Here is a 20,482-nt window from a genome sequence, read left to right as displayed (position 1 = left end):
TCCTATTCCAAGAGACAGCATTTGCTCGATGCCCTTAACCACCTGTCACACCCTTAGCTGAAGGCGATCTCCCGCTTCCTAGTATCCGGGGGCCAGGACCCTCAAAATACTATGGTTGCTTTCTGTCGACAGTTGGAAGTCGTATGGTAGCATTCGCTTGCTCCATGGTAGATGATTCCGTCTCGTTCGAAAGCTAGTCGTCATAGAATGACATCAGCCGTTTCGACGGGGGGCTGGCGGCCGACGCCAAAAGCGGCTGCGACGACATGCGGCGTATTGCAGGGCGGTCGGCATGACGTCCTTTGGCAAATTGCTAAAACAAACCCCGCCGCAGTCGAGGCTTTCTTTCCGTTTGAACTTTGCCAATACTCTGACTCTCTCGACGCCAGACAGCTTCAGCTCAAGCCCGCCGTGCGCCATACAGATCGATCGAGCCATACATCACCCCGTCCGTCATACAGTGGCGGCCGTTGCCCCGGAACGCCACATGCCTGCGGACCGTCGCAAACGGCAGCATCAAAACAAATGGCCCGCAGAATAAGATTGCCACCAAACAAACAGAGTCAGGGGAACGTGCTTTTCGTCATCCGCCGCCGTGGCTATCGATCGATACTTGGGCCCGACCTGTTACCTGAACCGCCTAGGGAGAAAGGAGCAGAGCCGCTGCTAACGACAACACACCCGTGAAAAAGGAGATCGAGATCATGGTCGCGGTTCCAGGGGAGCAATATCTCCTGTCTGGGTGGTGCTCCTGGGGACGGGATCCGACGAGATGATTTAGTTCATCGATCAGCGAGCCGAGGACCAAACTAACAAACCATATCCGAAGATGCGACAATTCCTTGGTCACCATAACATGTCTGTATTATCAGGAGAGTTGTGGGCCGACATGGTTTGTGTCGAGTCTCTCTCTGTGTGTGATCTGGCCCGCTTACCTACTCGCCTACCTGCCTCTCCCCGGCATTGTTTGTCAAATCAGGAGCAGCAGGGCACTCTAGGCCGGCCTTCACAGGCTTGCTGCAGGTCGAGAAGGATCTCCAGACTCAGTGTGGCGCCATCGACTCGGAGGGCAGGGTGCCGTCGCCGTGGAGGTGAGACAACAAAGAGGCCGACGCATTCCACGTCTCTGGTTTCCACATGAAAGCTTTCCCTGCCTTGCTTTTTCCTGCACCCCTCCCGGCCGCTGCTCCTAGCGGGGAATTTGACAGCCGCAAAGCATCAGTTCCAGTACGCCTCCCCTTCCCTTCGGAAAACCTCACCGTTTGAGTCTCTAGTCGAGGGGCGAACCTGGGAGGAGGTCCCTGCATATAGGAGACGCTGTTGAGGCTCATTCAGTCGGCTACCCCCGCAGGGTCGTGAGCTTATTCTTGCTTCTTCCCTCCAACGTTTTCTGTCGTCATGAAAGCTGTGTTGTTTCTTTCCTTGGAGGCAAGTGGGTGGCCGAAAGGGAAAACAAGTCATGTTGGAGCTGTGGGCCGGATAATAAGCCAACCTTAGGAAACTTTACTACAATCATCACAAACGACGGACCAACGAAAGTTTCTCAGAGCGTGTTTGCTGCTACGTTATGGAAACCCCCGAGCAATGTAGAGAGACCCAGAGTCATACCCTTTCTGGTAACCGCGCATTCCGCTCGAGGCGGGACTCGCCAGCGGCCAGCTTCCCATTCCTTCGAGAGCCGTCGCGGCCATCCGGTATCCGACACTCACCAAATCCCCGCAGCACACCGGCCACACGCTTCGCCGGACCGTAGACCGTCCTGATTGGCCCCTCAGGCCTGTCAGCAACCGAGTAAGCATATCGCACGAGGGATAGACGTTCCCAAGTAAGGAATGTCTGATTGCCCGGTTGTCATGTTCAGCCACGGCAGCGGATCAGAACCCACGACGAGGCCCAAAGTATGGTGCCCAAGACAAGATGTTGCATATTTGTGTGCTCCTGTTGTTGTCCGCCGTTGGGTGGAAGGCATATGATTCGTGTCGCTGGCGAACCAGACCGGCATAAATGTTGCTTGTGGCAGGGAGACGACTGCCGCCGGGCCTCAGACGACTCCGCGCATATATCGTTGTGTCTCCCTCGTCTACTCTGCCATCCTTCGGCCAATGTCGTCTAAATCGTATCGTTGCTATCTCCCGAGTTTCACCCCCAGTACTGTTCGGAGCGGTCGTTGCGGACGCTGACTGCAGCGATGTCTGTTCGCCACGACGACGTGGCCGGTCACGCACAAGAACTCGATATTCCAAGAGCATCTCAACCATCATCTCGGCCGGCGAGCATGGAGCGTCAAACCAAACTTGCTCATCTAAAACTGGTTTCAAAGTACTACGGCTACTCCAATTTCTCGTATCCTCGGCCGGACGGCACTCCAACGAGAAACTCATACAGGAGAGCTGGCCGGACGTATTCATCCGAGGACCTTTCTGAAGACTGTCCTAACAATTTGTCACGTCCACACACGCCAACGAAGAGGGACCGCACCTCCATCGGCTCACAGAGCTCAAATAGCTCAGCACCCAGCCTTATCGACGACCAGACTGACTCGGAGGTGTCGCTGGACGACGACTACCAGTACCACGCCTCTGCCTCACAGCTCTGGGACACATTCTGGCCCGCCGAGGAGAGCCAACTCCAGAAGACGCCAGAGAAGTCGACGACTCGGTATCCGGCCTTGATACCGTCACCGCATATACGAAGAGCCAAAAAGACAGGCTGCATCAACTACGACGACTACCCGTTGCCACCACGGCCTGTCGAGTACAATATCCAAGTTAACCACACACCATCAGCAGCCACTCTCACCAAGAACAACCCCATGACCCAACCCCAGCCACGCGCAGCCATGAGAGAGTCTCGGGTTCCCCAAGCCTCCTCTGAGAACCCCGAGGGCACCGAGGGCCTCCAAGGCCCCGAACAGACTCACGGCCATCCGGGACTTCGCCGCACCGTCCGTGCCGTCCGCTCTTCCTACAGTCTCTTCCCGCGAACCCAGCCCCAGGCGCCGATTTACTCTCCGCCTCCTCCTCCTCCTCCCTGCATGTCTACCCTGCCAAAGACGCCAAGCCTGGTGAACCTCCGCAGAGGACATCGGCCGCCACCCATCAACCTTCACTCCATGCCAACACCCACAACAGCTTTCCAATCACCTACAGTAGCCCTACACTCTCCCGCAACCGCATCCCTCTTCTCCCCCCTCTCGTCGCCGCTCTACTCCCCCAACCCTTCAGACTACACCAGGCCTCACACCTCCCACGGGAGCTACTACCCATCTACCACGGGCCTCACCCATCCCCGCTCCGCCCCTTTGCCACCGCGGACGCCCATCATGAACACGCCGTGCAGCCCCAACACGCCTAAGTCCTTCTTCGACTTCGACTCTGACTCGGACTCGGACGACCCGGAACCTGAGCACACCATCTCGCGCCTCGTAAAGACGCTGCACAAACGTAACGCCAGCGAGGCGCGGCGGAGCGGCAAGGCGGCCGCCTTCGCCGACGCGCAGCTTCGCAAGGCCCGCGCCGAGACAGAGGTCGAGAGGATCCAAGAGAACCAGATGCTGTTTGAGCGGCACAAGAGGTCCGGGGCCGTCTTTGGGCGCATGTTCGGGCGTACGCATGGGAGGCCATAGAACGCTTGAGGGAGCCACAGGAGTGCCACATCTCTATCTCTGTCTCCTATCACTTGCGCATCACGAAAAATGGCCTATGACGTCCATGAAGCACGGGAAAGCGAGGGGGTTTAGCCGGCGCATCCTTTTTTTGTCTTTTTCGTCTATTGACAGCTCAGCGTTTTTGACTTTCTCCGTTCCGTTTCCCTTTGTCTTGTTGTTTCGTTCGTTTCCCTCTGACATTCTCCTTCACTTTTTCTCTTCTCTTACAGGCTTTCTTTTGTGGTCATGCGTTTGGTGGCATTACGCTTCACGTTTTGTTATGCTTATTACCGCCATGCTATCAACGACGACAAAAAGGTACACGGGAACTGGGATTGGGTGGAACTAGTCGGCAAGAGGAGGAACGGAAAAGTAAGCACAAGGTGCGAGTTGCAAATTGCGAAGGAAGCAGAAAAAGAGAGAGGACAGAGCGTAAAGGGGAGGGGAAGCGGAGAGAATAAAGGGAGGGAGTTAGTTTCCCAGCGGCCGGGCTGGCCTCGACGAGTCAAGGATGATCATCAGAAACGACGATGACATAGAAGGGGATGATGGTCGATATGAGTCCCCCCAAAACACGAGGGAAGGGGAAGCGAGTGGCCTTTCCTGGGGGCGAGCTGGCGACGAAGGCCTGAGTTTTTTCTAGTTTCATTTCTTTTCTGTCCGTCTATTAGGACTATGAGACTGGACGATTCACGACGAAGATCAAGACAGCAAATACACACACACACACAGAAACTGATAGATATGCATAGGAAAGAGAACATTTTCCCGTATCTGAATAAATCACATTTATTCTTCCTTGAGAGACTCTTTGGTTTGTTGACCAACCGCCGGAACCTCACGGCATGTGCCATATTCCCAACCCCCGAGTGTGAAAAACAGCTTGATGCTCCCTGGGCGGAGACGCTTGGAGACGGCTCCCGAGCGCTCAGGCCCGGTCACTCCCGGTCCAGAATTCCCATGGAATGGGGAGGGGGCTTCCGTCGCGTAACCACACGTGAAGGAAGGGAGCGGTACCTCTGGCCCGAGTTGCCAGAGAGACGACGTCGGTCGACATGTAAAGGGAGGGGGCGGGGAGGAGGAGCTCGGTCCGAAGCCAGGGTTTGCAAAGAGAAACAAAGGAGATTTTGTTTTCTCCGGGAAAAGAAAAAAAAGAAAGAAAAAAAAAAGAAGGGGGGGGGCGAGGTGTTTCGGCAATGGTTAGTCTGGTTTGTGTGTGTAACTCCGAATTCCAGTGAGATCCAGGAACCCGAGATGCCTCCCCCCTTTGGTAGGATTTCTTTTTCGGTTTTCTGGATAACCGATCTAGTCATTACTCGAAGGGGGCGGGAGGAAAGAGAAAAGGAGAGAGACGGAGACACACGCACAGAGAGAGAGATAGAGAGAGAGGATGAGAGTGTGTGTCCAGAACATGGACGGAGAGCTTGATGCCAACCCTCTAAAGAGGAGGGAAGGCGGTTTCTGTCTATTGCTCCCGGCGGTGGACGGGAGAACCGGTTGTGGCTGGAAATATAAACAACGAGGAGCACATTAAATAAGTCCAACGATGCGTGGCAATTCATATCTTCTTCATCTCCCCGTGACCTTCGTTTCGTATCGTACCGTATCATATCATGTCGTATCGTGTAAACAGAGTCCGTCTCTCTTCGTTCAGTCTCTTTTACCCGTGACAAGTCTCGCAAATGCTGCCCCCGTGTGAAACGCCGCGCCAATGCTGGAGAAAAAAACCATGCTAACAATGAAAAGTGAAACAAGAACAACCAAACCCAGACGCCGAAAATGTCGCAAGCTCAATACTTTGAACATCAAACTCTTTTTTCTTTAATCCAAACTGGCTTTTCACGAGATGATGAACACGCGCGGCATCATCTCGTGTCGTCATGTCGATGTCCCCTACTCCTAATCCTTCTGCAAGCTGAAAACATATTTGGGTATCAAATCATGGAAGGGCGCGAGGGCGCGCGTTCGTGAAACGGCTTGCGCTCCGTGAAGCGCTTCTGCCGCCTCACGCCGAGCCGCCTCTCGTCGCGGCCGGGCCAGTACCCGAACATCCATGTGCTCTGCGCCGCCGTCGACGCCCGTGTCACCCCGGGACCGGCGCCGAGGTAGACGCGCAGCTTCTCGGCGGAGCGCGGTGCCGCCTGGAACGCAGGGTCGCTGGCGTTGTCCTCGTTGGCGAGGAACGAGAGGATCTCAGCGGGGCAGGAGACGGCGTGGGGCAGGCGGTACTGGTTGCGGCCGAAGAGCAGGGAGACGAGGGCAGCGAGGTAGAGGGCGAGGAGGGCGAGGATGACGGCGTAGACGGGCACGTTGGGGAACATGCGAACGTCGGCGGGCGGTGCGGCGGTGAGGGCCATGAAGAGACCGCCGGCGAGGGCCGGGAGGAAGGCGAGGAGGAAGGACAGGAGGGAGAGGGCGGCGACGCGCCAGTGGCGGTTGCGGAGCGCGTGGAGGGTGGATTGCAGCGGGAGGCAGGCGGCGTAGTCGGCGAGAACGGAGCGGGCGGCGGGCGCGCCGTCCTTGGCGCCGAGGTCGGCCCAGGGCTGGAGGATGCGGATGTGCTGCTCGAGAGACTGGAAGGCGAGGTAGAGGAGCAGGCCGACGAGGCTGGGGACGAAGCTGTAGAGGAAGTTGGCGGCGGAGAAGGCGGTGTCCGAGGGCCCCGCAGTGACACCCGGGCGGAAGCCGGCGACTAGGCGGGTGCGGTGGAGGAAGGAGACGACGAGGAGGGCGGTGAGGAGGACGACGGCAGCGACGACGAAGAAGAGGACCTGGCCGGTGCGCAAGCACCAGGGGAGGTAGAGGGTGCGGATGTAGTCGTCGTGGCCCGCGGCGGCGGCGTCGGCGCCGTCGATGAGGTGGGAGGTGACGGAAAGCCGGTCCGACTCGTGCTTCACGTCGTAGTGGTCTGAGGGCGTGTAGCCCTGCGAGTGCTCGGTGCCGAGACCGTACCAGGGCGTCAGATCCTGGTTGTTGCCGTAGCCGTGGTCGTCCGTCATCCAGTAGCCGAGCCGGTCGACGATGCGGTTCCGCAGAATACGGCGCAGGGCGTTGCGGTCCTCAGCGACCTCGGAGCCACGGTACGACTCGCGCGTGTTGCTCCGGCTGATCATGACGGAGAAGTCGGCGATGGAGCGCGGGTCCCAGATGAGCCCCGTGATGCGGCCGCGCCAGAATAGCGCCAGGACGACGACGGCGGTGGCGATGAGGACGTAGAGGGCCGCCAGCGTCCAGGCGACGCCGCGCACGGCGGTCCAGTACCAGACATCGCCGTTCAGGATGACGGTGAAGGTGGCGCTAGCGAGGGGGATCGTGAAGGCGCCCGCCCACAAGACGGTTAGGGCCGCCTTGACGTGGGCCGGCCCGGCAAGGTGGGGGAGGAGGAAGGTCCTGGGGTAAAGGTCCTGGAAGAGGGCGTTCCGCCGGCGCAGGGGCTCGTCCTCAGTCAGGGCGACGAAGGGCAGGATGCGCAGCGTGGTGGCGGCGACGCACTGCGCGTAGACGAAGATGGCGGCGGCGAGGATCTGCGGCAGCAGGCGGAAGAGGAAGTACTTTACGCTGTAGATAGTCTCGCCGTAGGTCAGCAGGCCGGGCCGGACGGGGGAGTAGATGACGGAGACGACGAGGCAGGCGATCATGGCGACGCACAGCGCGGCGAGGGCCATCATGGAGGGCAGCCTGAGGATGGCGGGCACGTATGTCAGGCGGGGGAATCTGACGCGATCCTCGTCGATGGTGTCGAGCTTCGTCATGCCGGGGAAGACGCTCTCCTTCTCGCTGATGGGCAGCCACTTGGGCGCGGATTCAGCGGCGGCGGCGGCGGCGTGGGCCTTGTCCTGGTCCTGCTGAAGGTGGTGATACCTGGAGTCGGCGGAGTGCGGCGGCGACATGGAGATTATGCGGGTGCCCAGTGACATGGAAGGGCGCTCGCCGGCGTGGGACTCGGGACGGAGCGAGTCCCGGGCGTGGCTCGGAACGGGCACCATGGGGGTGAAACCGACTTCAGGGTCGCCGCTGATCTGGGGGCTCTGAAGGTTGTCCGGGAGGTAGCCGGCGACGCGGTAGTAGCCGGTGTTCTCGGCCGGAGAGGGCACGCTGGAGGGCGGGGAGAAGTTGTGACCGTGCTCTCGGGTCAGGGCCTCGAGGGCGTAGCGGAGGTAAGGGGTGTCGTCGACGCCCGGGGTGACGGAGCCGTTGGCGGCGATGGTGAGCTCGTCGCGGAAGCCCTTGCCGCGGACGCGGTTCGTGACCTCGTCCATGGCGAGCTGGGCCTCGTTGAAGCGGACGGCGGGTTGAGAGACGTAAGGGTCCTGGGAGTGGAACATGCTGCCGATGACGACGGGAGCAGGGAGGTTCTGCTCCGGGTGGTGGTAGGTGTCGTGTTGATGTTGCGGCTGTTGCTGCTGCTGCTGCTGCTGCTGTTGCGAGGGTGGCAAGGGTGCGACAGGGACGAAGTCGGGCGGCGGGGAGAGAGATTCCTGGGGGCTGGAGTCTTGTTCGTCTAGGCGATCCGCATAATGTTGCGTTGTTGCGTGGTGAGGACGGAGGGTGTTTGGGGTGGACGACTGCTGTGATGGCGTCCTTGCGGACCAGAACTGAGGAGGGTATTGGCCGCCTGAGTTGAGGCCGTCAGTACTGCGAATCAGAGTTGGGAGAAGAGCGTGTGTGAATGTGATAGGGGCTGGAGGTGATGAGGACGGTGGTGGTGGTGGTGGTGGTGATGAGAAGGATGGAGTGTGTAAGAGGAGGAGAAAAGATTGTGCATGGGGATGGATGGATGGATGGATGGATGGATGAAGAAGAGATGGAGAAAAGGGAAATCAGGCTGCGATGCAGGATGAAGACTTACGTTGTTGCCGTTGTTGCACGAAGGCGTCGTCGGGGTGGGCGGTGTCGGGATACATGACTCCCTCGTTCCTTCGGTCTTTGGCGGGATGTTCGTTGTTTGGGAGCGAGAATCTACCAGATGCGGCGCGTGAGCCTCCACTCGGAAAACCGGTGGTGGGCCAATTAGAGAGACGATGGAAGATATCTGCAATGAAAAGGATGCATAACGCTGAAGGGGGAACGAGAAGGAGGAGGGATGATGGATGGACGGAGGGCTATGCATCGTTGGGCGGGCGGGCGGGCGGTGGTGAGGGTTTTGCTGTTTGCCGCCCGATGCAAATTGCAAGTGGTTGGGAAGGAGAAGGCCGATGCATCCTCATCTGGGGTTGGCAACTGATGACTGGTGACTGGTGACTGGTGACCGGGGGGACTGGCGATGCGAGTCGGCGTTGGTGTGTGTTTGTGTGTGTGTGTGTGTTGTGTGCGATGGAAGTCGGAGGTTGGGAGGGAGACGGCGCTGCAACTCCCCCAGCCACCGAGAATCCCCACCGAGACGAGAGACCCACCCCCCGGCCGACGACAGGCCCCGTAACCACCGTATGCAGGAACGAGAGGCAGGGGACTGACCAGGCTTCTTCTATGTTTGTTTCATTTAGAAGCAAAAAAAAAAAAAAAGAAAAGAGAAAGAAGGGGAAAGAGCGTTTTCAGTCTTTCCAAGAACTTCAATAAAACTACACTCCCGTAGGTACTGAAGAAGGCAGCCGTTCATCCCGTCTTTGTATCCTCGTACCCGGCCGACTTATCGAGAGGCCCCCGGGGACCAGGGTTTACGTATCCTGCAGTACCAGCTGTCCTTGCAGCCATCTCCCCCCTCCCCTCCTCAAACCTAAAAAGGCCCAACGGGTCGACGACATTTTTCGCATCACCACAGCCGCCACCACTGCCGCCTCAAGACCCTCTCAAACGTATTCTTTGGGATTGTGTTTGGTGCCTGACAAGCCGACCGATGGTGGGAAGCAAGAAGTGTCATTTGTTTTTTAACCTCAAGAATACCAGGAACAAGGATGGCCCCACGTCACGCTGCCACCAAGCGACAGGGGGGATGGCATTCTGAGTGGCTGGGCTGCAGGGACAATCCGGCCCCACACCAGTGCCGCCGGCGGCCTGGAGCTCATACCCCTTCCCCCTCCGCCAGAGCTCTCCCTTCCGCTTCCGCTTCCGCTTCTTCGTCCTCCCGACTCGGTGTCCGTTTGGCACGTATGTATCTCTCTTCGCCCTGAATGTGAAACCTGCCCGATTTGTCGCTCCGAGCAAACGATCTGCAGCATCATCGAGCCCCCTCGCCTTATCTGCAGTGGCGTTTTCCCTCTCTGTCCCCTCGTTCCCCCTGCTGCTGTCTGAGTTCCGGGTGGGAGGGAAGGAACCCGGTTTACATTGGGCGCATTGCTTAGTAGGAAAAAAAGGAAAAGAAGAGATGCTCACCGCCCGAGGGCTGTCAAACGTCAGACGATGCCTCTAGCGGTCTGCTAAGTGAGTGCTTGCGTCGTCCGTTGTCGTCGTCCGTTGTCGTCGTCCATTGTCGTCGTCGTCGTCGTCGTCCTCCTCCTCCTCCTCCTCCTCGCCAAGGTCAACCTTCATCACGATTGACAGACCCCTTGTGGACCTGCCCACAGTATCGAATCGTGAGTGAGGGGTGGAGGGAGGGCCCAGTTGGGTAGGGCTACGAGAACCCATATGCCAAATTCGTCCTCGACCCTCCCGCATCGCAGCAGATGACAAACTTCATCGTACCCATAGTTCAGCTTGGTGATAACGTCGTACTGATCATACTCTTTCCCTCTCTTGCGGGGGACGTGTGGTGATGCGAAAGTTCACGGTTTGATTCTGGCGGGAACCACGGCACATGATGCCTTGCCTCTTCTGGTATACTCTCCGCTTCAGGCCCGATGACAACGGATGACGAATAGAGAGACTGTGCTTGCCATCCCGTATAAGTTATTGACGCCATCAGGCATTGACCCATGCGATATTTATAGCACGCGTGAGATTCCGCCCGTATGCACACGTTCGGTCACATCTCAGCTAAGCTGGACAGCCCAGTATCCGACCCTGGGTCTCGGGTTTCCACATTCAACAAAAGCACCCGGCTCTCGGCCGTTCATTCATTCATGTCTCATAGAAACCTACGTTATGTCTTCATCACCGCCTCGAAATACTCCAACACGCGCCCGTCCTACAGCTCCTCGCTCTCGACCCCGTCCGCCTCTTTCACGAACCGGCCCAGCCGCGCCTTGAGCCCCTCGACGCTGACCCGACCGCGGCGCCCGCCCGCCACCCCAGTCTCTGCCCCCGGCGCCGGCGGGAGAAGCACGCCGTCCAGGACGTGCAGAACCCCGTCCCGCGCCGGCACGTCCCTCACTGAGACCGCCACCCCGTCCACCCGCACCACACCCGCCCCCTCCGGCCCATCAACCTCCACCGAGACTTTGTCCCCCAGCAGATTCCGGACCTCCCTGCTGCCCCTTCCATCCTCTCCCCTAGCACCCCCGCCCATGTACACCGCCCCCTCGACGACGTGATACCTCACCAGCGCCCGCAGCCACGCCGTCCCCTCCCTGGAAAATAGGAACCGTCGGCCCTCGCCGCTCAGTGTCTCCTCCCACGCCTCATCCGACGGCGCAAAAAGCGTCACGCTGCCGCCGCGCCGCGACTCACCCTCCATGCCCAACTCGGTCCTCCCCAGCGCCCGCGAAAACGTCCCCAGCCGCCCCGGCAACGCCTCGGCGAGCGTGGCGCACCGCGGCGGCGGTACGAGGACTCCGTCGAGGTAGTGCACCATCCCGTCTCTCCCTTCTTTCTGTGCGTGAGAACCATGTCAGCGTAATCATTCGTCGGTACATCTCTATGTTGGAAAGAAAACGTGAAAAAAAGAAGAAGAAAAAAAAGAAGAAAAAGAAAACTCGACTGACTCACAGATTGGCCAACAACCCGGCCGTAAAGGTTCACCTCGAGCCCCAGCAACCCGACCCCAATCCTCAACCTCTGCCGCCGGCCGCCGAGGTCGTACTCTTCGAGGACCGTCGCAAGGGTTCCCGCCCCGCGGAGTCCGTCGGCGGTATGCCGGCCCTCGACGACGTGGTACTCGAGCATCTCCCCCAGCAGCGCGCCCCCGCTCCTCTCGAACCCCTCGAGCGCCCGGAATGCCTCGTCGGTGGGCACAAAGACGGTGAACTCCCGGCTCCCGTCTTCGAGCATCCTTCGGAGCTTGTCGTACGACTCCAAAAGCTTGGAAAAGTATGTCGCTCGGTCGCTCTGCCGGATGATGTCGATGACGCTCATGTTTGTCGGCTCGTCCGTTTCTCCATTTTGATCCGGCCTCGGGGCATCACCGGCTTGCTGTGGAGCATCGATCGTAGTCTTGATCTCCACCGCCCCGTCGCGGTCAGAGTATCCCACTGCCCATCTGCCCAGACGTGTCCCGGCGCCGATAGCACCTAGCACGGCCCCGCTGACAGAGTCCCGCGTCGGTAACCCTTCCCAGATCAAATCTCCCGAGCCCTTTACGTCCATCTTCATTGGCCCCTGCTCCTGAACCGAATCCTCGGGCAGCACGGTTGCTTCGGCTGCCGAAGCAGCCACAGCCGCGATGGACAAAAGACGACTCGGCCTCATGACCTCGGTACCCTCAGATCCAGTATCGGTTTCCCAAGACGTCGAAGAACGGACGTGATTTAGCAGCTTCGAAGCGAGGGTGCGGCGGAGGGTCGAAGATGTATTAAAATATACGTGAACTCGACGTTCCATGGGAGTTCGTTTGCTTTCTTCACAGAGGCTTATTTATGAATGGGGGACGAGACACATCAACCCTGATGGAGGACAGAGCGTAACCGAGAGAACTCTTTTTCACTTCTTTCTTCTTTCACGTCTAGATTTTCTTAAGGATTCAGATGTGGATGGGGGCGGATTCTGTCTTGGTATGGATTCAAAGAGGTTCTCCCCCCAGGGGGCTTGTAAGACGCCGCCAGGCGGAGGGGGGCCATCAGGGTCCGCATCCCCGGGAGGCGACTTACATCGCAGCTCGCGGCTCTTGCGTTTCTCATCCCTGGGGCTTTGTTCCACAATGTTTCTTGGTAGCGACGATGGAGCTTCTGACTGGTTGGACGACTTCTTCAGCCAACTCCTCCGTGGCTCCCGGGACAACAAGGTGGCCGTCAGCTCATCGCACAAGGTTGGGTCCAGACATCGCCAAGGCCGTGGGATATTGACGATGCTCTTCTCCATTCGCCTGGCTTTATCATTGAACATGACTCTCGTCCCGCAAATGTCACAATTTTCGTAGTTTCAATGTGGCGTGTCGTATCGTGTCATGTCGTGTGAAAAAAGATTCCCCGGTTCAGACCCGCGGCCCTCCGAACCCACCAACAACTCTCACCTCCGCGACCCTCTCCACGACGGTCTCGAACGCGTCAACCACCCTGCCGCCTCTGACATCGACAGCCGCCCACCTCTGCTCCCTTCCCTGCCTCGCCTTGCCAACAGCACCGGCAGAGCTGCCCCCTTCCCAGACACCGTTCTCGTCAAGGAGGACCTCGATAACCCAAACATACCTCACCGGTCCCGGGACCTCGGTAGCATCTTCTCTGCCACCGACGCCTGGCCCACGTTCAGGCACGGAAGCATACAGCTTCTCGGAATCCTCTTTATCCCTCGGGACCCTCGTGCACAGGAGATGCATGTCCAAAAGCTGCGAAAACACCAGCCCGAACGTCGGCTTATTCCGTCGCGACGCCGCCTGGCTGCCGCCGTAGTAGCCCGCCACGTTCAGTGGTGGCGGGTTGAATATCGACCGGAGGGTCGGATCAAGCGGCTTGTTACCACTGCCACCGGCATTTCCGCCGTAGTTCGGAGGCGGTGGCGGCGGCATCGGCTGCGCAGAATTGTCCTCAAGATTCGCAGACTTCGACGTCTCTTTTGACGAGCTCGTGCTGTTGAGAAGCATGATCAACGGGCTGCTCGGGAGACTCCGCGCCAAGTACCGCAGGTGTGAGGAGAGGAGCTGCAACGAGGCGTGCGCGGATTGCCGGTTGCGGTGCGTGAAAAGGGCCGTCATGAGGCTGTGGAAGTGCGTGATGAGGATAATGTCAGGTAGATTTGGTTCTTTCGGCTCCTCTCCTCGGGGGTGGCTCTTGTTCTGCTCTAGGGGTTCCTCTTGAGACTCCTCTTGAACCCGCTCTTGTTCTACTTCTTGGATCACTTCCTGGATGTTCTCTTGTGAGGTCGCCTGTTTGGGAGATTCCACTTCCATGTACGGCGTCGGAGACCGGATTGAGGAAGGCGGCGGCGACAACTCGCTCGATGACGACGCGGACGACAAGAAATCCTCTGCGTCGCTGTCGGCGATCTCGGTCCTGGTAGGCCTTGGCGGTTTCAGCTCCGGTAGCACGATTGTCTCCGGCTGTTCCTCCGGCGCCGATGGCATTGGTGACTCCGTCGAGGGTTCCGGGACGTGAACCGCCTCACTTGTTTGCTTCTTTTCATCCGGCTGCTGCTGTTGCCGCTGCTCGGGGACAGACGGTGCCTCCGCACCCGAGCTCGCGGGAGGGATATCCAGATCCCCCAAGACCTCCCACAGCCCCTCCAGGTCGAACACCCTCGACACCGATACTCTCTCCAGGCAGTTCTTCAGCAAGCCCTTCACCTCCGCCTCGGCGGTCCCTTGCACACCGAGCTCGGCCCTAATTGCATCCCTCAGCGCCGGGAGGATGGCAGCAGGTGGCTGCGTCGTGACAATCATCGCCCTCGCCCTCGTCTTCGTGCTTGCTCCCACAGTGCCAACGCCGCCGCCTTGATCACAAAGCGTGTTCGCCAATGTCTGCAAGGACATCTTGAAATAGCGACCAAGTCAGCAGCCGCGCCAAGCCATTACATGCGTCGTTTCGGGTTCCCAGGTCTAGGAAAGCTCACCAAGAGTCCCATCTGCTCGCTCTCGGAACTGATACCGACCACGTTGCCCCTCTCGAAACCGCCCATGAGGAGGACCTCCTCGTCCAACTCCCGGCACCCGACCCTCACGGCGCCCCTCGCTCTCATCGCATCCCGCCGCTTCGTCTCACGACGGCACAGCACTGCGGCGGATACCGGTTCTAGCGGAAAATGCGAACTCGCCTGCGACGCCGGAAAGACGTCGTTAGCCATTGGTTTCCCTTTTGAACTTGCTTTTGCTTTTCCTCCTTCTTCACTTCTTCTCTCTGACCTCTAAATCGCTTGACAGCGCCGTCTGCATGCGTCTGTGAGTGAAAGCCGACAGTACCTGATTTGTCGGTCGTGGCATTTCAATCGTCGTCAGAAAAATTCCACCACCTTGTATGTGACCAAGTCGATGGCGCGGATGCCTCCGCGTCCAAGAATAATAGCCAGCAGGGCAGGAGGGTATCGCGAAGTCACCTGACCAAGCTGTTGAAAGTGAGGCAGTTTCGGGTTGGGTGACCGGGGGTTACATAATCCACATTCCCTACCAATGTCTCTTTCCCTTAAGCCACACAGTCATCCAGGAGGCCTAGTCAGCAGCCTCAGTGACATCATCCCTCTTATCTTGCATGGATGTCACCTGTGCTTGCTCCTTGCCCGTCCATCCAGACTTCACCAAATCACCAAAGAAACCTGGTTTCTACCATGTAATTAAGCTGATCTCTTGTTCCATAATTACCACGCATGCGCACATCACTGAGATTCAGTAATCAACTGGTTTAGGACATTGGTCTTAATTTGTATTCTTGCTAAAGCTATCTCCTAACAATCTGCCGACGGACTGTTGTTGCTTGCTCTATGTTTTCCCCTTCTGTGTGGTGCGGCGTGCTTCTGCCGGCCTATGGGTAGCAAGAAAAAAAGGCACAATAGGAGGCTTGTCCCCCTTAAACGAAATAACATTATTCACAGGAAAGGTATCACTTTGTTAAGCAGTGATAACAAACCAGGCGCTCACGTGCGGCTGCCCTGTCCTGGCCATCATAGAAGTCTTTGTCCTGATGACTTCTCCAAGAGCCACCCCAACGCAATTCAAACTTCCAACCCCTTTCTTTATAATTTCCCCTGAGCGATCCAGAAAGCAATAGCGGCCAGGCTGCCTAATGCGTTGCTGTACGAAGTGTAGAACTGACGCTTGCAACGTAACCTGGTCGTAAATAGGTTCACATTATTCGGGAAAGCCAGTGCGACTTGTTACTCTCCTCTGCAGCCAGGTGCCTTGTCGCAAGGCCCTTTCAATGACACAAGGGCTGTTTCTTGGAGGACTGTTGCTGGCATCTGCCTCCTCCAGGTGGCTTACGACGAGACTCCATGAGCTCATGTCCAGCTTCCTAAGTCCTGCGTCTCCACTAGGCGGCAGTTCCAGGCGCTGGGGGTGGTGCCATAGCATCCGAGACCTGGCGTCTTCGGCCACCCTTCAGACTCTTGACTCTGGCAAGGAAGCCTCCAGAAGGCTTGCTAGGTCCGTCATCGGTCGGCGAAGTGGCATCCGCCGTAGCACGGCGCTCCAAGCCATTAGCGGAGCCCCGTCGAGGAACGGGCGGCGGCGAGCCGGGCGACCTGGCGCCGTTGCGTCTGACTGAAATGGTCTCTGGCTCCTTCCCATACTCTGAGAAGAAGGGGTTTCGCTCGCCCGTGTATGAGATGCTGGAGGAAGGACCGTTACCGTCGGGAGATCTACGCGATGTGTAGGCACCCTCGGGGTTGGTGATGCGGCCCGAGGGACCATACTCGCGTGGTTCTCTTTTGATGCCGCGGATACGTTGAGCAATTGACTTGCTCCTTCCGAGACCCTCTGAGGCGGCCTGTTGGGCTTGCTCGGCCTGAGTGCGTTGAATCGCCGCACGAGCTGCAGGGGTGCCCTCGAGGAATGTCGAGGCGCCAAGGCCCATCGACTCTTCGCCGTAGATGATGGAGCCGCGAGCTCTGGGGTCGAACACGGCCGGGTCGGCTTTTCGCTCCGCGTTCCTTGCAGCAGCGGTGGCGAAGTCCGCGGATGCGTCGCCATCGTTGTTGCCCAGGAATGTGGCGTGATCGGGCCGCTTGTTGAGGGGACCAGAGCCGCCCAATGACATGTTCAATGAGTCCTTAGCAAAGGCATGCATAGGTGCGCGGCGGCTGCCCTTGCGATTACGATGCGGGTTCGCGGCGTCAAAGGGGCCATCGTGGTGGAACACTGGACTCATCAGCATACGAGCATGACTGGGGCGAAAGAGGCAAACCTACATCCTGTACCGTAGATGCTGGTGGCATCCAATTGATCAATGATGTCGAGCCTGCGGCTGGGCTTCTTGGGGTCCTTATCCTTGGGGTCCTTATCCTTTCCTTCCCGGGCGCGGCGCTCTCTTTCACGACGTCTGGCATCCTTGGCCTTCTTCTCTTCCTCAGTGAGAGGCTTCTCAATGTCAATGAGGACCGACGAATCCGAGTTCCTACGCGGACGGCGTTCCTGGGGTCGGCGTTGGGGCGATGCCGGCGCTCCGGCCGGTCGGGGGGGTCCGCCATTGCTGCCACCTTGCATGCGTCGCTGTCTCATCGCCTCCTCCTGGGATCTCGACGGGCGGTGCCCGGGGGGCGGGGGACCGCGACGGCCAGGAGGTATATTTTCGCGTCCAGGCTGGCCAGGCGGGCGGTTTGTCGAGGGTCGTCCTCCATCGGGGCGCGATTGCTTCTGATCGTTGATTGTCAGGCCGTCCTGTGCGATGGAAAAGTCAGTAAACTCTGGCCCCTTCCAGATGGTACGCGCGGCAGCCGACAAAGGCTGTCTCAATTGAGGGGTCGTTGAGGGCACGTACAAACAGCTCCTCGGCGGTAGGCGATGCCTTGGTGTCGAACGGTGGTGCCATATTGCCTACTCCGATCAGATTTGGTTGACTAGACGAAAATGATGGATCAAGGAACGGGTTGCGAGAGACAGGTCGAGGAGGAGGGTCGTCAAAAGGCGAAGCAGGCGAGGTGGTATTGCTGTAGGTAGCGCCGGAGAGGAGTGGGGAGGCAGCGCGGTTGCGAAAGGGGTTGTTGGAAGAGAGATTAAGCGTCAAGTCAGCACCAGCAGACCTGCTAGGTTGATGGCCTGTTCCAAGGAAGTAAAGTCAGCACCTCGACAATAAGGAAAAGAGAGGCAAAGACGGCCCCGTGCATGCGGATGACGGCGAGGGGGTGGGAAGGGATGTGAAACATGAGGGAGGTATACATGACACAACAGGTTCGACAATTGGGTGGAGTGGGCGCCGTGCTTGCGTTTGCTTGGGCGGCAGTGCAATCCGTGAGAAGGACGGCTCTCTTCCCGTTGGACAAGGGAAAAGTCAAAAGGGGTGTGATAAACCCGGGAAGATGGTGGTAGACAGGCATGGAAAGGGGTGGGTGGGAAGAGGGCGCAAGTAAGGTAGGATAGGACATGCCGGCCGCATATCCATATCAAACCGGTGTTCAATGCTTGGCTTACCTGGCTGTGTTGATTGTGCCTTTGACATTTTGGTTGTGGTTTGTGACCAAGAGTAGAATGGAGTGGTGTACCCGGGTTACCGTGGCAGGAGGGAAGGGATTATGGATAATGAGGATGGACAGGCGCGTCGTATCCAAAGTCGAGGGATCGGCCTTTTCTTCCGCAAAAAAAAAAAGGGGAGGGACCTGGCCGACCGGCGGATGAGGGAGCGATGAGAGAGAGAGAGCGTTGCTGCCGAGCTGGATTCTTCTTTGGTTGCTAGATGCACGCTCCTAGCGTCATGCCTCGCTGCAGGGACGCTGAACACGACAGGGGACGGTTCTTCGGCAGGTCACTGTGCGTTGTGTGCGGCGCAAGCAATCAACGGTAGAGATGGCGGTCGGAAGCTGTCGACTTGGGTGAACGTGGGTCGTGTAGTAGTGGTACCGATGGTCGGTGGGAGGAAAAGGAAAAAAAGGGGGCGAATTGGAGATATCGAGAAACCTCGCCAATAATCGGCAATGCGCGACTGTCTGGTTTGTGGTGCACAAACAGCTACGAGTTGCGCTTTTTCTGTCTGGTCTGGTTAATGTCAGCTATAAAAAAACACAAACACACTGGCTTTTGGTTTGGGTTGATTCGGGTCGGCCGGGGGGGGGACTGATGGAATATCGGGTTTGGGGCCAATTCAGGGGGAAATTGCTGGACTGCTGGGAAGCGAGTGGTATGGCTAGGAATTCCGGGTAGTAGAGTGGTGGATCTAGGGTCCACGCAGCGCCGAGCGAGGTTGAAGGGGTTTGGCTGCTTGATTTCGGACAGGACTGGGGATCGGGGATTTGCAAAGGGTGGCTGGCCGGTGGGTGATGCCGTTGAATGGACGAACGCGCGACCAGCGGCATGGCCAAGCAACAGCGGTATGAGTGGGCCGAAAAGGGAAGTGCAGACTCACCTTGGGGGTTTTCCTTTTCGTCTTTTCCTCCTTGCGTTGCTTTCTTTTCCCCTGCCAACTGATTGTGCTCTTATACTGATTGCAGGCAAGCGACGCCGCTCTGTTTCGTTTGGGGTGATTTGGCCTATTAGTATGTCGCTGATCGGTACCCCAAACTTATGGAACAGCGACACGGCGAGAAGGATCTAGAGTATCGCGTTTGACAGCTTGTAGCGCACAATGGATCAGTGGGCCTGGTATCAGTCTGTCTGGCCTGTGTGACACGGGCGAGGTGCGTTGCAACACGGACGCGGGTTGACCCAACTTCTTGGTCGCTTTGGCCAGGTCACGTCGGACGAAGGATCCAACGAGGTTGCGACGTGAGCAACTTTGTCTCGGTACGGGCGAGGGGTGACTAGGATGGGTTGGCGTGTCGGATGTGTTCCGTTGGGACCGGTTCTTTTCTCCCTTCTCGACTCCGAAGATGGCAATGGTCGGAGCGCGGGACGTGTGTCGCGTTGCCTTGGTCGAGGTGACGGTGTTTGTACTGACTGGATGGTTCCTATCGGTAAAGAACGTGTTCTGCTTGGATGTTGTCGCTGTTGCTAGTCGTGTTTGGATGCTTAGAGAATGCGGGGGGTATGGGTTTGGAACATTAAATGTGACGTCGGATTGAAACGAAGCTCAAGAGGGAGTTGGCGAGAGAAAACGGACGACAAGTCGGTCAAAGTGAAAGACGAAGGGCTCCCAGGCCTGGTAAAGAAGATGATGGCCGGTGGGGGGGACGCAGTCGAATCGAATTCAGCCCGAGAATGGGGATGTTTGGCCGCGAAGGGGGGGAGAAGCGAGGGAAGTCTGACGGGAGGGCGGTACTGTCGTCGATGTGGGAGGTGCCTTATGAGAGCCTTAGGGAGGCTGCCAGCTGGAGGCGAACCGCACGACTTCCCGTTGTAGGAACGAATAAAGGGGAAGGGCTGTGGAAGGCACAAAGAAAGAAGGAACCAACACCTGACAAGTCGTAGCCGTCGAGAGAGGAAGGAAAGCGAAGGGGTAAGGGCGAGGCAGGGCGAGGCGGGAGCAGCAGGCACAAGCTGAGTATGCAAGAGCGATGGGTTATTAGTGTTGAATGGTGGTGGTTTCCTTTGGCAGGGGCAGGAAAGAAGAGGGAAGGAAGAGGTAGGTGATAGGTATGCCGCAGAAAAAGAGAAGAGGAAGTAGAAAACAGAAACGAGGACGAGGCCGAAAGAAAGATGCTAACTAGTAACAAGAACGAATAACGAGTAACGACACGCCGTCCCGTCCAGTCCGGATCCCCGCGCATTCCACCCGTTCCGATCGCCTCCTCTCCCCAATTTGGGCATCCCATCCATCCCATCCCATCCCATGTTATCCCCTCCTGTCATGTCCTCTCCTACCCCATCCTATCCTATGCATCCCATCCTATCAAAAAGAAGAGCATAAATCAATCAATCATCTGCCAGCTACACCTGAACCGGGACCTCATTAGCTGAAGCCGGGTCTAATGCCTGGGTGAGGATGGATGGATCTGGGCCACGACCTAATTTCGACCTCGCACATCGACCTCGCCTTTTGGATGGAGCCCAAGGGTTTGGCACTACGGATACCTCACTTG

At 58.0% G+C, this 20,482-nt stretch overlaps 5 protein-coding genes across 5 annotated transcripts; 1 reads left to right on the top strand and 4 right to left on the bottom strand.

Annotated features, from left to right (window-relative positions):
- Positions 1-2,188: 2,188 nt before the first annotated feature.
- CH63R_07205 (uncharacterized protein) lies at positions 2,189-3,625 on the top strand (the record flags this gene model as incomplete). Its single annotated transcript, XM_018302180.1, has 1 exon — positions 2,189-3,625. One exon carries the CDS (start codon positions 2,189-2,191, stop codon positions 3,623-3,625), a length of 1,437 nt encoding a protein of 478 aa, XP_018156958.1.
- Positions 3,626-5,580: 1,955 nt separating this feature from the next.
- On the bottom strand, positions 5,581-8,756 carry CH63R_07204 (Phosphoribosylaminoimidazole-succinocarboxamide synthase; the record flags this gene model as incomplete). Its single annotated transcript, XM_018302179.1, has 2 exons — positions 5,581-7,488; positions 8,496-8,756. The coding sequence occupies 2 exons, from the start codon at positions 8,754-8,756 to the stop codon at positions 5,581-5,583; spliced, it is 2,169 nt and encodes a 722-aa protein (XP_018156957.1).
- Positions 8,757-10,706: 1,950 nt separating this feature from the next.
- Positions 10,707-12,145, bottom strand: CH63R_07203 (Fasciclin domain family protein; the record flags this gene model as incomplete). Its single annotated transcript, XM_018302178.1, has 2 exons — positions 10,707-11,330; positions 11,447-12,145. The coding sequence occupies 2 exons, from the start codon at positions 12,143-12,145 to the stop codon at positions 10,707-10,709; spliced, it is 1,323 nt and encodes a 440-aa protein (XP_018156956.1).
- Positions 12,146-12,866: 721 nt separating this feature from the next.
- Positions 12,867-14,668, bottom strand: CH63R_07202 (Fasciclin domain family; the record flags this gene model as incomplete). Its single annotated transcript, XM_018302177.1, has 2 exons — positions 12,867-14,357; positions 14,438-14,668. 2 exons carry the CDS (start codon positions 14,666-14,668, stop codon positions 12,867-12,869), a joined length of 1,722 nt encoding a protein of 573 aa, XP_018156955.1.
- A 1,178-nt stretch (positions 14,669-15,846) lies between these two features.
- Positions 15,847-17,970, bottom strand: CH63R_07201 (Mucin-1; the record flags this gene model as incomplete). Its single annotated transcript, XM_018302176.1, has 4 exons — positions 15,847-16,673; positions 16,724-17,192; positions 17,293-17,570; positions 17,943-17,970. 4 exons carry the CDS (start codon positions 17,968-17,970, stop codon positions 15,847-15,849), a joined length of 1,602 nt encoding a protein of 533 aa, XP_018156954.1.
- Between the last annotated feature and the right edge of the window lie 2,512 nt (positions 17,971-20,482).

The sequence above is a fragment of the Colletotrichum higginsianum genome, chromosome 5 (assembly GCF_001672515.1).
Source record: "Colletotrichum higginsianum IMI 349063 chromosome 5, whole genome shotgun sequence".
NCBI lineage: Eukaryota > Fungi > Ascomycota > Sordariomycetes > Glomerellales > Glomerellaceae > Colletotrichum > Colletotrichum higginsianum.
Note: the sequence above shows the minus strand (reverse complement) of the source record. Positions and strands in the feature narration are given on the sequence as shown.